Source organism: Trichosurus vulpecula, chromosome 1 (assembly GCF_011100635.1).
Source record: "Trichosurus vulpecula isolate mTriVul1 chromosome 1, mTriVul1.pri, whole genome shotgun sequence".
In the NCBI taxonomy this organism is placed as follows: Eukaryota; Metazoa; Chordata; class Mammalia; order Diprotodontia; family Phalangeridae; genus Trichosurus; species Trichosurus vulpecula.
Genome location: NC_050573.1, coordinates 264,831,797 through 264,848,455, shown reverse-complemented (window position 1 = coordinate 264,848,455; position 16,659 = coordinate 264,831,797). Strand labels below are relative to the sequence as shown.

The window sequence follows — 16,659 nt, the reverse complement described above, 5'->3', positions numbered from 1 at the left end:
TATTGTGAGGATCAAATGAGATTTTATATATATATATATATATACACACACACACACACGTAAACATATGTGTACATATAAACAAGTATGTAAATATACTCATATTTGTATAAATGTGTGTTTGTATACATATGTGTATGCATATACATACATATTTACAATTTCATAAACTGTAATAAATACATGTTAAGTATTATGAATTCTTCCATAATATTAAATGTAAAGGTAATTATAGAGCTGATAACTGCATCAGTTGTTTTTGTCACTTTTTCTAGAGCATATTCCCCACAGTTCACTGTCCGTGTATAGACACTGTCAACCAAACTGGGTGAAAGGGAAATTCTCTTAGTTGTATGACTTAGTAACAGATTGTTTGACACTTGGATATTTGAAAACATTTAGATTATTGACTACAATAATTTCCATCTTTCAAATGGATATTTTGATCTCTCTTTGAAGTAGCTGTCATTCACCTGATAGTCAGCATGAAGAGTCTTACCTTAAATGGATAATGGGCCTAATTATTGCTGCATATCTTTGTGCTGTTTATTAAAGAAAAAAATATTATACTGTTTATCTTTTCAAAATGTGTCTTTTATGTTTAAATAGGGAGTTCAATAGGTTGCAATGAACAAAAATTATGAGAATGTGGTCATGGCAATTAGAACTTAATATTATGGCAAATAGAGATAATAATAGTGTTGTGAGGTACAAATGGGGCCATGCAAGAATGTTCTTTGCAAATATATAGATACATGTATTATTATTATTTTTGCTGTTGTTATTCATACTTATATCTCCACACAGCCATGCATACATTTTCCAGTTGTCTATTTTGAACGACTTTCTAGCACAATTGAAAGGTTTTTCCCTTAGTAGTTTTAAAAAAATAATAATAAGTGATGATAGCCTGGAGATTAGATGGCATATTAAAGCTCTCTTGTATATCATTTCTCCTTTCTTGTTTAGCTCCTCCACAATTTACAGTAATTCCCACAGATGAAACAGTGCTAGAAGGACATACTGTAGAATTTCCTTGTGAAGCTGATGGCAACCCATCTCCAATAATTGCCTGGACCAAAGCAGGTATGCATTCTTTTTACAAGAGATTCTTGGATGAAAATATCATGTTCTTTTGGGAACAGAATTTGGAATTGTTTTGAGCAAGCTTTTATGTGGAAAAGCACAAATTTTTATATTAAAATATAATTGCAGAAAATTACATTTTTATAAAACATTTTAATGACACCTCTAGTCTAAGTTTCTGCATCTTAGTTTCTTTATTTCTGGAATGAGAGAGTAGGACTGGACGAATTCTAAGATCCCATCCAGCTTTAAAACTCTATGGTTTTATAGCAACTAATATTGTTTGAAACTATTTTAAGTTCAAGTTATGTAATTATTACTGCCATAGATTGAAAAAGAATGTTTTTATCAATATACCATGGAGAAGTTAACTTTTATGTAAAAACAGATTTAAATTCACAAAGTTTCTCAGATACTCAAACCTTACAACTGTAAATGTTTCACTGTAATTGTAATTCATTGTAATGATATAATATATATGTCATATTTAAGGGATTGTGGAAAATCCTACTTACCAACTAAATAATTTTAAAAAAGTCAACACCATGGCAACCAACAGTTAGTAGAAGAGAAATGCATGAGAGATCTCACATCTCATTTCCTTCTGAGCTTTAGCATTCTCAATACTTTTTACCTATTCTTTGATAAACATTAGTTGCCTTTTTTTCCACCTTTAAAAGCAAGAGTTCTCAAGGCATAATCTGGGTATTCTTTGGGGTTCCCAAGATTCTTTTAGGGGATCCACATGGTCAAATTTATTTTCATACTAGTAGTAAGATGTTATAATTTTAATATGATAAATATTGATAGCTGTAATCAACACAAATCCCTTTCAGAGGGAGATCTCAGTAATTTTTAAGAGTGTCCTGGGAGCAAACAGTTTGAGAATTACTGGTGTAGAGTATACAAGCCATAAAAGTAATGGTATTAATTAAACTACGTTGGTTTTTCTGCTCAAATTTCTTTAGAGTGAGCAATGATATTGCTATTTGTAGTTCTTTTTAAACTACTAATCTCAATCACTATTTCTGCTTCTATGATAGCTACAGCAGAAAATGCATTTTACAGGAGTAAGATCTTATGACATAAATAAGATTCCATCTCATTTTGTTAAAACATAGAATCCTTTTTTAAAAATCCATAGCCACAACATTATAAGATTTTCAGGTTCAATTTTTTTCTCTGTTTCCTAAAATAAAATGATTCTATTAACATTTTTGTTAAGATAGTAACAAAGGCAACATATTTGTTCATGGCAGATGGTTATTTTATCCATTTATGCTTAGAAATAGCTATTCCATTAAAATACAAACAGACTTGTTTTTGTAGACTAGCCAAATAATTAATAGGATAGGCTAAAGAATGGATCACAAAACAATAGATAATTTCATTAAAAATAACTGCTCCAGTGAGACAACATACCAACATTTTTCAGATGCAGCTAAAGCAGTCCATAACGGGAAAATTTATGTCTCTACCTACATTCATCAAAAAAGAGGGTAAGAATATCAATGAATTGCACTTGCAACTATTTATTTAAAGTTAGAAAACCAACAAATTAAACACACCCGATTAAACTCCAAAATAGAAATTCTGAAACTAAAAGAATACAAAATTGAAAACAAAAAAGCCTTTGAATTAATTAATACAGCTAGGAACTATTTTTGTTTTTTAAAGATAAACCATGAGCTAATTTGGTTAACCAGAAAGAAAGATGAAAACCAAGTTAGAGTATCAAAAATGAAAATGAATATACAACAAATGTATGAGAAATTAAGGAAATAATTAAAAATATATCTTGCTCAATTATAAACTGATAATCTAAATGAAATGAATAAATATTTTTTAAAAATCACACTTTCCAAATTACAGAACAAGAAGTAGAGCTTATACATTGCCCATTTTTGAAAAAAAAAAAAACCATCAGCAAACTTCCAAAAGAAAAAAAAAATCCAGGACCAGAGGTGGATTTAACAAGTGAATTCTATCAAACATTTAAAGAATGTTTCATTACAATATTTCCAAAGCTTTTTTTTAAAAGAAAGAATCCTAGCAAATTCTTTCTAGAATGTAAAGATGATTTTGATATAGAAGTGAGGGAGGATTAAAATAGACAAAAACATAGACCATTATCCCTAATGAATATTGCTATAAAATTGTTAATTAAAATATTAGTAAGGATATGTCTTCTGACTAGGTTGGATTTATGCAAATTGTAACACCGATGCTACTAGCAGCTGCTGTGGAGGTATAAGACTAACAACACCAGCACACAGGAGGGCTGCTAGCATCAGTTCTTTGATCTGCTTTTCTAAGGAAAGCAACTTTAAGGACTTTACAATCTCATTTTAATTAAACATACATATATCATTCACTTAGTTCAGGAGAAAAAAGTCAGCACCCTGAACTTCAGAGCAAATACAAACAGAAATCACAAGCAGAAATTATAAAAACAGAGCAAATAACACAAATCAGCAGACAGGCTTCTCTCTGACTATAGCAGTACATATATAGTTACCAGAGAGAGAAGCACCAACATATGGGTTTTCAAAGCCAGGGGGCTTGTTAACGGCTACCCAGAGTCTTGTCTGGTGAAATCACAGGAACACTCTTCCAATGAGTGAGCCCCCCAAAGCAAAATACTAACCTCAGAGTGTATATATATATATATATATATATATATATATATATATATATATATATATATATATATATATATATATGTATATATACATGTCTTCAGGGTCAGCCCACAGAGGGCATCACAACCATGTGACTCAAACTCGTGTGACTTAGGCTTTCTTGCGACTTAAGCAGGTCATCAAAGACTCTTGATTTGATCAAAGATTCTTGATTGAAACAAAGGCAAGACTCAATCAAAGGCACTTGATTATCTTAGTGCTGAGAAGCATTCCAAAAGAAAAAAACAGCAAAAATTCCCACTTTGCTTGCCATTACAAGAATGCAAGTTTGAGTTAAGATAATAGAACATTTAATAACAAGAATAACAAAAATCATCTGGTTATGTCAATAAATGTAAATAAAGTTTTTATAGAATATAAATCCGTTCCTGTTAAGAATATGAAGAAGCATAGGAATGAATTAATCTTTCCTCAGTATGACATATACTACCTATTTTAAACAAAGAGCTGACATTAGATGTAATGGGAATAAATTATATGCATTTCCAGTCAGATCAAGTGTAAAGCAAGGATATCTTTTATCACAATTTCTGTTTGATCTTCTTGCTAGAAGTAAAAGGAATTGAGACACAAGTCAAAAGGTAACAGAATTATCACTTGTTCTCCACAGGTGATATTATGGTTTATTTAGAAAGTGCTAAGGAATAAATTAAAAATCTAATTGAAATAATCAACAGCTTTATGAAAATTCCAGGATATATAATCACCACACAACAATCATTAGCATTTCTGCATATTACCAACAAAGTCCAGCGGGAAGAGATAGAAAAGAGAAATACTATTTAAAATAACTATAGAAAGTATAAAATTTGGGGGAATCTACCTGCCAAGACACTCACAGGAATTATTTGAATGTAGACACAAAACATTATTTACACAAAGATATAACAAAATAATTCTAAAAAATATTGATTACTTAGGAATAGGCTGAGCCAACATATTTAATAATATGACCTAAATTATTTTACTTATGCAGTAGCATACCAATGAAACTACCATATTATTCCTTTTTTAGAGTTAGAAAAATAATAAAATTCATCTTCAGAACAAAACAGTAAAGAATCCCAAGGGAAATAATGGATAAAAGTAGGAAAGATGAGTGCCTAGCAGTAACAGATCTCAAACTATACTACAAAATATTAATCATCAAACAATTTGGTACTTTTTAAGAAATAGAAAGGTTAATCAGTAGAACAGATTAGGTATACACTATTCAGAAGCAAATGAGCACAGTAGCCAATTGTTTGATAAACACAAAGATCCTAGCAATTGGAATAGAAACTAACTATTCAATAAAAATTATTAGGAAAAGTCAAAAGCAGTATGGATAAGACTAGATATAGATCAATACACATGTATGCCAAGGTAAGCTCAAAATGATTACGTGGCTTAGTCATAAATAGTGTCATGATAAACAAATTAGAAGAGAAAGGAAGAAAAGAACCTTTCTGTTCTCTGGATAGAGAAGAGATTATGACCAAATGTTGAACTGAGAGTATCACAGAATGTAAAATGGGTGATTTTGGTTGCATAAAATTTAAATGTTTTCATGTAAACAAAACCAATTCATCTAAAAGCAAGTAAATAGAGAAGAACTCTTTGTATCAAGTTTCTATGATAAAACCTTCATGACTAAGATATATATGGCACGGATTCAGATTTTATAAGAATAAGAGCCATTTCCCAATCAATATAAACTCAAAGGTTAGGAACAGGCCGTTTACAGAGTATGAAATGAAAGCTTTCAATAGCAGTATGACAAAATTCTCCTCATAATTCATAATTAAAGAAATGTGAATTCAAAAGCTACTCTGAGGTTGATACGCTTATCATATTGTCAAAGGTGATAAAAAAGGAAAACAACAAATGCTGGAGGGGCTGTGGGAAAATAGATGTAGTAATATACTATTGGTGGAACTGTGAACTGGTCTAGCCACTCTGGAATGAAATTTTGATGCTCATAAAGCATTAAATTGTGCATTCCTGTCAACTTAGCAATACCATTGGTAGGTCTATACCTCAAAGAAATCAAAAGGCGAGGAAAAAGGCCTATATGTACAACAATATTTCTATTAGCTTTTTTTTAATATGGCAAAGATTTGAAAAATGAGGGGGTGCCCATCAATTTGGGAATGGCTAAATAAATTATGTTGTATAAATGTGATGGAATACTATTGTACTGTAAGAAATGATAAAATTTGGAGAGACTTATATGAACTGATGCAAAGAGAAGTGAGCAGAACTAGAATGATTTATATAGCACTATATTATATAATATAACAATATATTATATAATATAATAATTATATAATAACAATTATGTACCAATAGTATTGTAAAGTTTTGAAAGAATAAAGAATTCTGATCAACACTGACCAGCCACAGTTCTTTACAGCCCATGATGAAACATGCTCTCCATTTTCTGACAAAGAGATGATGGACTCAGCATACAGATTGAGCAGTCTATCTATCTATCTTTGGACATTGACAATGCAGGAATTTATTTTGCTTCACCGTGTGTATTTATATGAGTTCTATCTTTTTCAATGAAGGAATGTGGGAGGGAGGGAGAAAGTAGGTTTGAGTTAACCAAAAAAAAATAAAATTAGTTTTAAAAAAAGAAATAATGGAAAGGCAGGTTTAACGGGGGGAAGACAGTTATTTCCATTTTGAACAAGTGAATTCTGATATTTAGATAGGTTATTATGTAGGTGGAAATGAACAGTAATCAGCTGTGAATATATAGCAGACAGTTTAGGTACAAACATATAGATTTGAGAGTTATCCATGCCTCCAAAAGCTCTCTTGTATAAGTCTGTCCACTCATACAACTACCACCTTGGCTCAAGCCATCCTTACCTCTTGCCTAGAATATTGTAATGACCCTAAATCATCACCCTGCCTCATGTTTCTACCCACTCCAAGCCATTTTTGCCTCAGCTGACAAAGTGTCGTCCTGAACATGTAAATCTGACCATGTCACTGTGATACTCAGTAAACTCTACTGACTCCCTATTACCTCCAAGATTAAATGTAATCTCCTCAGTTTGGCATTTAAAGATCTTTAAAACATTTCCGGTTTTATACTTTCCAATCACTCTACTATTACACTACATTGTCTGATTTTCTGTTCTTATCAATAACATTCAATTTCCCAACGCCTTGCCTTTGTGCTATATGTCCCCCATGAATGCAATGTTCTTACTCACCTCTACTTCTCAGCTTCTCTGGATTCCTTTAAAACAACTAAAATACCATCTTTTATGAACGGCCTTTCTGGTCTTCCCAACAACTAGTGCCTTCCCTAGCAGATTGCTTTCTTTCTGTTTTTAAGCCCCTAGGTAGTTCATAAAGTTCTGGAATAGAAGGCCAGCCTTGTCATCAGGAAGACCTAAGTCCAAATCTTTTTCCAGAAACTATTTGTGTGAACGTGGGAAAATTAATTAGCCTTTGTTTTCCTCATCTATAAAATAGGGATAAGTAATAGCACCTGCCTCCCAATATTGTTGTCAGGATAAAACATTTTGCAAACTTTAAATTTATATTTGTTTATGTATTATTATTATTCTCTATATTTTAATTCTGGACTCAAACACTATAAAAAGTCTTTCACAGCAAGCCACAAAAGAATATTGAATTTGAGGCTGTAAATCTTTATTTTATAGTACTAATTTAGGGAAAAGGATATAATAAATTCCACACATTAATTTTAAAATTTTTGCGCTTTTCTATGCCACCTGCTGAACTTCCTTCTGTTCTTTTCTGTGTATTTTAAAAATGGCTTTCTTTTTCTTGGCTTTATCATTGATAACCCTCTCTCTGCCTCCTTCAAATCTCTTCAATTAAAAACCAAAGGAAAGAAAAACAACAATAACCTTGTAAAAAATAAAAATAGTCAAGCAAAACACATCCACACAGTGCCTACTTACCCGTTGTGTGACCCTAGGTGACTGACTTTATGCTGTTTGCCTCAGTTTCCTCATCTGTAAATTGAGCTGGAGAAGAAAATGACAAACCACTCTAGTATTTTTGCCAAGAAAAACCAAATAGGGTCATGAAGAGTCAGACAAGACTGAAATAACTCAACAATAGCAACAACAACAAGAAGCAAAACATATCCATACAATAGCCATGTTTAGAAATGCATCTTTCTGCATCTTAAATCCATCATCATCATCGTCATCATCATCATCATCATCATCACCATCTTTTCTCTCTCTCTCTCTCTCTCTCTCTCTCTCTCTCTCTCTCTCTCTCTCTCCTCCCTCCCTCCTTCCTCTCTCTCTCTCTCTCTCTCTCTCTCCCTCCTCCTCCTCCTCTCTCTCTCTCTCTCTCTCTCTCTCTCTCACAGAGTTGGGCAATTTATTTTGTTCTAGGTCCTCTACAGGCTTGATTGGTTATCATTTTAATCAGTTTTTTAGTCTTTCAGAGTTGTTTTTCTTTACAATGTTGTCCTTGTATGAATTGTTCTCCTGGTTCTGTTCACTTCATTCCTCATCACTTCATTCCATTCAGAATTCTCTGAAAACATCTCTTTTGTCATTTTCCACAGTGCAATGAAATTCCATTATATCCATATACTGCAGTTTGTTCAGGTTGTCTGCATTTGACTAAGGCACAATATAACCCCTTTCTGCCCATTAGACTATAGCTGCTTTTTTCTATCCTTTTTAATCCTTTTTTTTAATTCTCTCCCTTCAGGATCAGGAAGTTTGTTCTGCTTGTAACTCTTCCCTCCCCAGTATTATCCTCTCTGAAGCATATATATATATATATATATATATATATATATATGTTCCTTGAGGACAAGTTCTATCTTTTGTATCATCAGTGCTAAGAACACTGTTAGGTACATAGTGAGTACTTAATAATTGTTGCTAATTGATTCATTCAGGCAAGAGAGGGTTAGAATATTCAAAGGAGAATATAAAAGAAAATGGAGACTGGATATTTGGGGAGCATATTGTTTAACAGGTAAGGATGAAGGCAATGAACCAGGCAAGGAGTCTGAGAAGAAGCTAAGGAAGGAAGATATCGATAAGGTGAAGGTCATCAGACCTGTCAAATATTGCAGAAAGTTTAAAGAAGATGAGGATAGAGAAAAATTATGAATTTGGCAGTTAAGAGGTCAATTAGTTACTTTGGAGGGAGTAGTTTGTGTAGAGTACTGGAATGAGAACCAAATTGTATGGGATCAATGAGAATATTGATGAATAAGTAGATGAAGTGTTTGAAGGGTATTTTCTAGGAATTTGTCACCGAAGGTTTTTTTTTCCCTTTTTGTTTTGTTGTAAGAGAGAGATCTGGGTATGCTCATAGGCAACAGGGAAAATGCCAATAGATAGAGAGAAGTTCATAATACTGGGGAATATGGTGATAAGAAATGAATGGATAACGGAGAATGAAGGGATAGGAATCAAATGAACACCTAAGTTGACCACTTTATCTTCTGATGACTGCAGGAGGAGGGAATAATTGAGGACCTAGGTTTTGAAATATTGAGCATAGAAAATGAGGGAGGTCATGGGTAATGGTGTCACTTCTTACTTGGCTGCTTACCTGGACTTCACCATTATCTCCAGAAATTCAACTTCCAGCAAGATCAAAATTAGCTGTGTAACTCACACATCTTCAGTCCCCTATGATCCTTGAGCCCCTCCCTCCCGGATTGGAGAAGGTAGAAGGTGGACATGAGAGAGCTTCTCCCAAATCCTCTATTTAAGGAGGGGACCCAGGGCAGATACCCTATCATTTCCCACCTGATTACAGAACTTCTTCATACCCTTTCACCACATACCTTCAGTTACACTTTTAAACTTCTTTTTGGGTCTTATCTTTCCTCATTAGATTTTGGGTTCCTGTAAGACAGAGACTGTCTTTTTCCTTTCTTTGTATCTTTAAGTGCTTAGCACAGTGCCTGGCAATTAATAAATATTTGTTGACTGACTATAAAATAGGAAGTGAAATTAACTCTTCAGAAAGGGGATAGTGCAAGGGTTAGGTTTGAATGCCTTGATAGAGAGGAAAAATTTTATAACAGATGTAGAGAGTATCATAGAAAATCAATAGAAGATAAAATTATCCCCAGGTAATTGGGTGAACCTAGCTGAGGTTCAATTTTTAATGAACAGGATTTTGATAGTAGAATTTTAGAATTTCTTTCAGGCATGATAGGTCTAAAAATGGGGTGCCTGAAATACAGTGGAGTTGTAAAAAAGACGTGTGATTTGAGGAAGTTGTTAGACTAGGAAGGTAGGTTATTGGTGAAGAGTTTAAGATTGCCATTTAAATGACCAGTAGTGACATGGGTTAGTTAGAGTGGAGAGGAAGACTGACCTCAATGTAGGAGTATTCCAGAGATTGGTGGATGATTGTGATAAAAATCTTGATAGAATGTTATAATCAGATGAGAAGAATTTCAAAGGAAGAGAGTTAACTGAGTTATTTTGGCAGAACAAGAGTCTAGAAATGGCAATGGAAGAGGGGAGAGTATGTTTCCCCCTTCTTTCCAGCCTATTAATTAGCCATCATTAGGGAATGAGCAATCAACTAACAATAGATAAGATGGTGAGAAATTTAGTGATGAACAGTATAATAGAAAGAGCTCTGAACTTAAGAGTCAGGAGAAACCTGGATCTCTATTCCACCTTTTTACTGATTCACTCTCAATTTCAATCTTTTAACTACCTCACTTATAGACTTAGAAAGTAATATCTTCTTATACTCTCTCAGTTCCCTTTAAAAACTATCTTATTTTTATTGTTATATTTTATTTTTTATCATATATATTTTGAATATGTCCTTTCCTCCCCTTCCTTCCCCCTGCAGAGAGTCATCCCTTATAACAAAAATTAAAAGAGAGGAAAAAACAGTCAATCAACATAACTAACAGATTGAAAATGTCTAACAGTACATATGATATTCCATATCCATAGTTCTTCCCACTTCTGTTACGAAGGGAAAAAGGTACATTTTCTTAATTTCCCATTAATGAGTTTAGCCATTATAAATATGCAGTGTCATTTTCTTCTTCTTCTTTTAATCTTCTTGTTTACATTTTCACCTTACTTTCAAGTTATTTAAAGTAGACATAATACTCAGCACTAAGTGCCATAAGGCAGCTTGGACAGGGGCAGGACAGTCCACCCAGCAGAAATTTATATCTGGGAATCAAAGCAGGCCTACAGGATTAAGCAAAGACAGCAAAGGGACATGAATACTAAAGTGTGTTGAAAACATTCCAATCCATGGGGGGAAAGGACAGATGAAATGGGAGTAATTATTTTTTAAAAATCCATGCTTATTCCTAAATCCAGCTGTTTATGTGGATGGAAGTAGGAGAAGATAGTAGAGGTGTTCATGACAGATAGATGGTAGTTCAGTTACAGAGACCTGGCAATCTACTGTTGAATACAACAGTAGGTAGGGAAATATGTACCTAGTCATAAGAAACAATGGAGAATAGGACCTGAGAGACCAAGAAGACATTTGATCACTGAAAGGACTCAGATGGCAGGGGTGGGGGTGGAGGGGAAGAGCATAATCACACTTATGGAAAGAAAAGGCGGAGAACCTAGTTATTCAGGAACTTTGCTACAAGGTAGAGTTTCATTGATTTGAGGACAGTTATTAGGAAAGACAATAAGATGCGATTAATGCTGAGGGGCGTGGTGAACTATGAACTTAGGGCTCCATATATCCCTCCTTGCTCAGGGGGCAGTACTGAATGCAGATCTTCAAGCAGTGCTGAACAAGGTCGTTGGTGATGGGGGATGTTTGGTTGGTGTTAATGGTTCTGCCTGTGAAGTTGACAGTAGTTCAGGGGCAGAGAACCAACTGGGTCATGAAACACGATCTAATTTTTTTTTTAAAAAGAGAGTCAGAAAAATGAAATAAAATCAAGGAAGAAAATAAAATCTGTGACTTTCAAGGATCTAGGCAATGAAATGCTTATGTACATTTCTTTTGCTTATTACTTACAGGAGGCCAGCTCCCTCAGGAGGGCCAGCACATCCTTTTGTCCTCAGGGACCCTTCGGATTGCCCATGTAGCAGAGCATGATCAAGGCCAGTATGAATGTCAGGCTGTCAGTCCTTTGGGGGTAAAGAGAGTGATTGTCCAGCTGATTGTACGTCGCAAAGGTAATTCTCCCTATTATTCAAACTTACCTTTTATACTAAAATAAAGTACATAAAGAAGCAATAATTAAACACATACTATATGCCAAACCTTGTGCTAGCCACTGAGGATTCTGGTACGAAAACAAGGCTTTCCCTTGAGGAGCTTTCAATCAGATGAGTTAGAATTAGAAGGTGAGAGTGGGATGGTGGTTGGTATAACATAATTTCGAGCTGACCTGGTTTAGACCAAACTAAGATTCAAATTTAAAAGATCCCAGAGTCCTGAGGTGAAAACCTGTGCAACCTATACTCTGTCTCCCAACGGTGTTCATTTCTCAGTTTATTTTTAATTTCACAGGATAGAAGATGTAAATTTAATTCCCTGCATCTCCATGTAACCCCTCTTTATTTTTCAACCTCTGAATTTCATTACATTAATTCATTTATTACAAGCCATCCGTCTCCCAATAATTACTTACTTCATAAAAAGCCTACTGAAATATGACATATAATGAATGGATATTTGACGAATCTATACCTAGGATACTGCCTAGCAAGAAATCATCTTCTAAGACTGATGGAATGTCTCTTCTCTGTGCTGTTATTGAGAGCTGTCTTTCATGTCCATGCTTATAAAGAGTGAAGTGCTGGTGTTTTTAATATTCAAATTCATTGTATTGAAATCAGTATTTTTGTTTACATATTTGTAGTGAGCATTCTGGAATGAGGTGATAGTATTTATCTAGATTTTATAATACAATGAGAGGTAAAAAGAGCCCATTGTGCATGTTTTATTTGTTGTTTTTTTAAAGATGATTTATATATAAGAATAGGGACTAGACCTGTAATTTCATTAATATGGTGGATCCCAGTGAGGAAACTTCCTCTACCAATGCAAGTTCTGTTACCAATCTGTTCTGAAACTGATAGTGTCAGACTGTTGACTAGAATATGAAGAGGTTAAATACCTTGCCTACTGGCACACATTCTGTATATGTCAGAGGCAAGACTTGAACTCAGGTCTTCTTGGCTCCAGGGTCAACTCCCTATCTACATACCACATTATTCTCTTAAAGTTTAAACGTAAAAAGTTAGTCATTATTAAATACTAAAATCTGTGTTTTTGTGGCTTATGCAAAAATGGAGACATTTGTAATATTAAATAAATTACATTTATAGAACTTTTAAACATTTCCACAAAATGTCTTAATTCCTCCCACACTTTCTGAAATTATTTTCACTTTGGTATGGTTAAATATGGTAATGTGTTTTCATATTTGAAAACGAGGGAAGCAAGTAGTCAGGAGCAAACCATAAGCCACAGAATGAATAAGAGGATGTAGGGTTGTTAAAGAGACAAATATAAAGCTGATTGAGAAAATAAAATAATACATATGTCTATATATGTGTATATCTATATCCATATAGATATACATACATACATGTATATATACATAACATTTTGTGTAGAAATAGCCAAATGATCTGTATTAATCAGTTACTCCCTAGAGTTTCCTGTCTCTTTTTGGGGCTTCATAAAAGGAGATGAAAAGAACTTTGAAAATCTAAAGTGAATAACAAAAAGGGGAAGAAAATAGAAAACTATGGAAAAAATAGGAAGGGAAAGGAAGATGAACAAACATAAAGGGATAGTAATGGGGCAATTCTGTTCCTGTTTGATCAATCTAAGGTGAATTTATTAGTTTGAAATATACAGCAGATCTACCTACGAGGATGAAATTACTCAAGTGATTGTATGTTCTCAACTTCATTTGGCTTAGTAGAGAAAAAAAGGTTATACTCTCAGTTTTCAGTACACAAAGGACTAAGAACAGCACAGCCTGGGGGTGTTTTGCTACTAAAATATGACAGATAAAGTATAGTTGCTTGATGAATCTCTATCCAGACTACTGCATAGCAAGGAACATTCTCTTAAGACTGATGAGCTAGTATCTTTTTTCACAGAGATCTGTCTCTAGATGGAGTTAGGCTTTTTGGCTTTTATTTGTTATGTGTTATTATAGAGATTCATCTATAGATGGAGTGCAGCTTTTACTTCTTCAGTGAGATTACTGAATTTTTTTCATCTTTTAAATTTCTATGATGATATTCATTTTGAATCCAGGTGATATCAATTCTTCAATTTCCAAATTATACTCATTTTTGCTCTGAAATAACAAATGCTGTACTAAAAAGCAAACAGGAAAGATGTTTCCACTCCCAGGTAGTGCATTTATTATGTGGATTTCAATGTCTGTCAGATAGTGAGCAACATTTGATATTAGGACCTCTTATTAAAATTCTTACAGCCCTCATCCCCATTCTTTTTGACCTGATATTTTACTATTAGGGTTATATCATGACCCACTCATTAACCTCCACCATGGACTATAAGAAAGCACATATTCCACTTTATTATCAATACTTTTTATATTTAAACTACACTACAGAATGGAGTTCTATGATCTAAAAAAAGAATGTAGGTTGTCAGATGTTCAAAAGTTTGAAAATCCTTACTTAGTAAGGACAGCCATCTTTCCCATAAGCAAGGCCTACCAGAAAGAAGGAAAATATATATTTAGAAATCACTTTCAGTGTTTGTCAAATTAGGAGATAGTAATATGAGTGAGGGCAGAACCCTATAGGCTATTTCCAAATGTAAAACCAATTTAGTCATTTTGGCTAAATTTACTACTTGCTAACCAACTCAGTTTAGTTCAGTAAGAATTATTAAGTGCCTACCCTGTGCCAGTGCTACCCTTTATGCTAAGTGCTAGGAGCACAAAAGAGGCAAAAGACAGTCACTCTCCTCAATGGAGCTTATAGTCTAATGAGAGAGACAACATGCAAATGAATATATATAAAAGGAAGCTATATAATATGCAGGATAAATAGGAAATAATTAAGAGATGGAAGGCACTGGAGTTAAGTGGGGTAAGTCTTCCTGTAGAAGATTTTAATTGGTACTTAAAGGAAGCCAGGGAATTTAGTAGTCAGAGCAGAGGAGGGAGAGCATTCCAGGCATAGGAAACAGCCAGAGAAAGTGCCTGGAACTGAAAGATGGAGTGTCATGTTTGTGGAACAACCAGAAGGCCAGTGTCATTGGATCAAAGAGTAATGTGTTGGAGAGTAACAAGTAAGAAGAATGTAAAGGAAGGATGGGGCTGGTTTATGAAGGGTTTTAATGCCAAATAGCATTTTGTATTTGCTTCTAGAAGCAATAGAGAGACTTATTAACAATTTCTTGATTTCAATCTACTATTCCCCTACTCTATGTATTGTCTTACATCTTCTCCTATATTTAAAATATTTATTTATTTACTCATTTATCTATTTATCTATCTGTTTATTTATACCTCCTCTTCTAAATCCTTATAATCATCTGTTAAGCTCCTTTTTCTTTCTTCAAGGCTCAGTTTAGGTGTTAGCTCCTTTAGGAAGTCTTTCTTAGTCTTCTCTGCTAAAACAATTTCTCTCCTCTATGAATTTTGCTAAAACACTTTAGATCTCTCATTTGCTACTTTCAAGCTTTACCTTGCATTATACAATGTCATATTCTTTCTAGTAAGATGAAAACTACTCGAGGGCAGAGATTGTTATTATTTTTTTCTTTTTTCCTCATAGACTATATGAGCATAGTATTTCATGAATATTGTTACAATTGAATTAAATAACGTATAACTGTGCAACATTATATAATATAGAGACACTTCATTTGAAGAGATAGCTATAAACCAGGCATGATGTTTGCTACTTCATTCCCATCCTGTTGATCATCTTTTCTAATAGCCTACACACTGGAGGCTTCCCTCTCTTTTTATTAAGTTGATAGGGACACCAATGTACATGGCATTTGGGCTGTCCATTGGTTGTTTCTTATTCTTACTACATGGCATAAAGTTTCCATAATTTATTTCTTTCATTTTGGGGGGAATCTGAGTTATATTTGTCTTTACTTTTATAGCTCCTCTTACATTCTCACTGTGAAAAGTTCATAATTGGGAAAACCTCATCATCCTGCAAGATCTTGTCAGCACCAGTGCTTCACCTTCTTACCACCCTCTGTTCCTCTAATTGGGAGAGTGGAGCTATGAACTCTCAAACCTTCATTTAAGGAGGAAGCTCATCTCAAACATTTTCTCATTTTTCACCTGGCTGCATTACTCTTAGACTTCTCTGACTTTTTTACCATGCCTGTTCTGCAGCCCCCGCCTCCATTTTCTGTTATCTTTCACTATTAGATTTTAAGCTCCTTGAACTCAGGGACTATCTTTGTTTTTTCATATGTGTATCTCTAGTGCTTAGCACAATGCCTGGCACATGGTAGGTGCTTAATACATTTTTATTGACTGACTGACTTGAGTTTTCAAAGATTATTGTTATGCAAGTACATCTGTATAGTTTTTTTCAGTACTCTGGGATGTAATTCATTTATGTCTTAAAACTTAAACTCATTTCATAGGTTGAAAGATTTAGAGCTGGAAGGGATTTTAGAGATCATCAAATACAGCCTCTTTGTTTTACAGATGAGGAAACCAAGGCACAGTTGGATTAAGTGATTTCTCCAGGGTCATACAGCTAGTAACTGTGTAAAGCAGGATTTTAACTCAGGTCTTCCGTATGTGCTCTGGACTTAACTCATTTTAAACACGTTTGTTCTATACTTTCCAGTACTTTTGTCTTCTTCCTCTAACTCATGAAGGCTATACTACCTATCATTACCAGTGGACTACCATTTATTTATTCTTTTT

At 33.9% G+C, this 16,659-nt stretch overlaps 1 protein-coding gene across 1 annotated transcript in view; it reads left to right on the top strand.

Annotated features, from left to right (window-relative positions):
* The window catches only part of PXDNL (peroxidasin like), a 570,999-nt gene that overhangs the window by 426,812 nt on the left and 127,528 nt on the right, over positions 1–16,659 (top strand). Inside the window, exons 11-12 of the mRNA XM_036767090.1 lie at positions 970–1,086; positions 11,771–11,929. Coding sequence (XP_036622985.1) covers positions 970–1,086; positions 11,771–11,929 — 276 coding nt within the window. The remainder of the gene's footprint in view (positions 1–969; positions 1,087–11,770; positions 11,930–16,659) is intronic.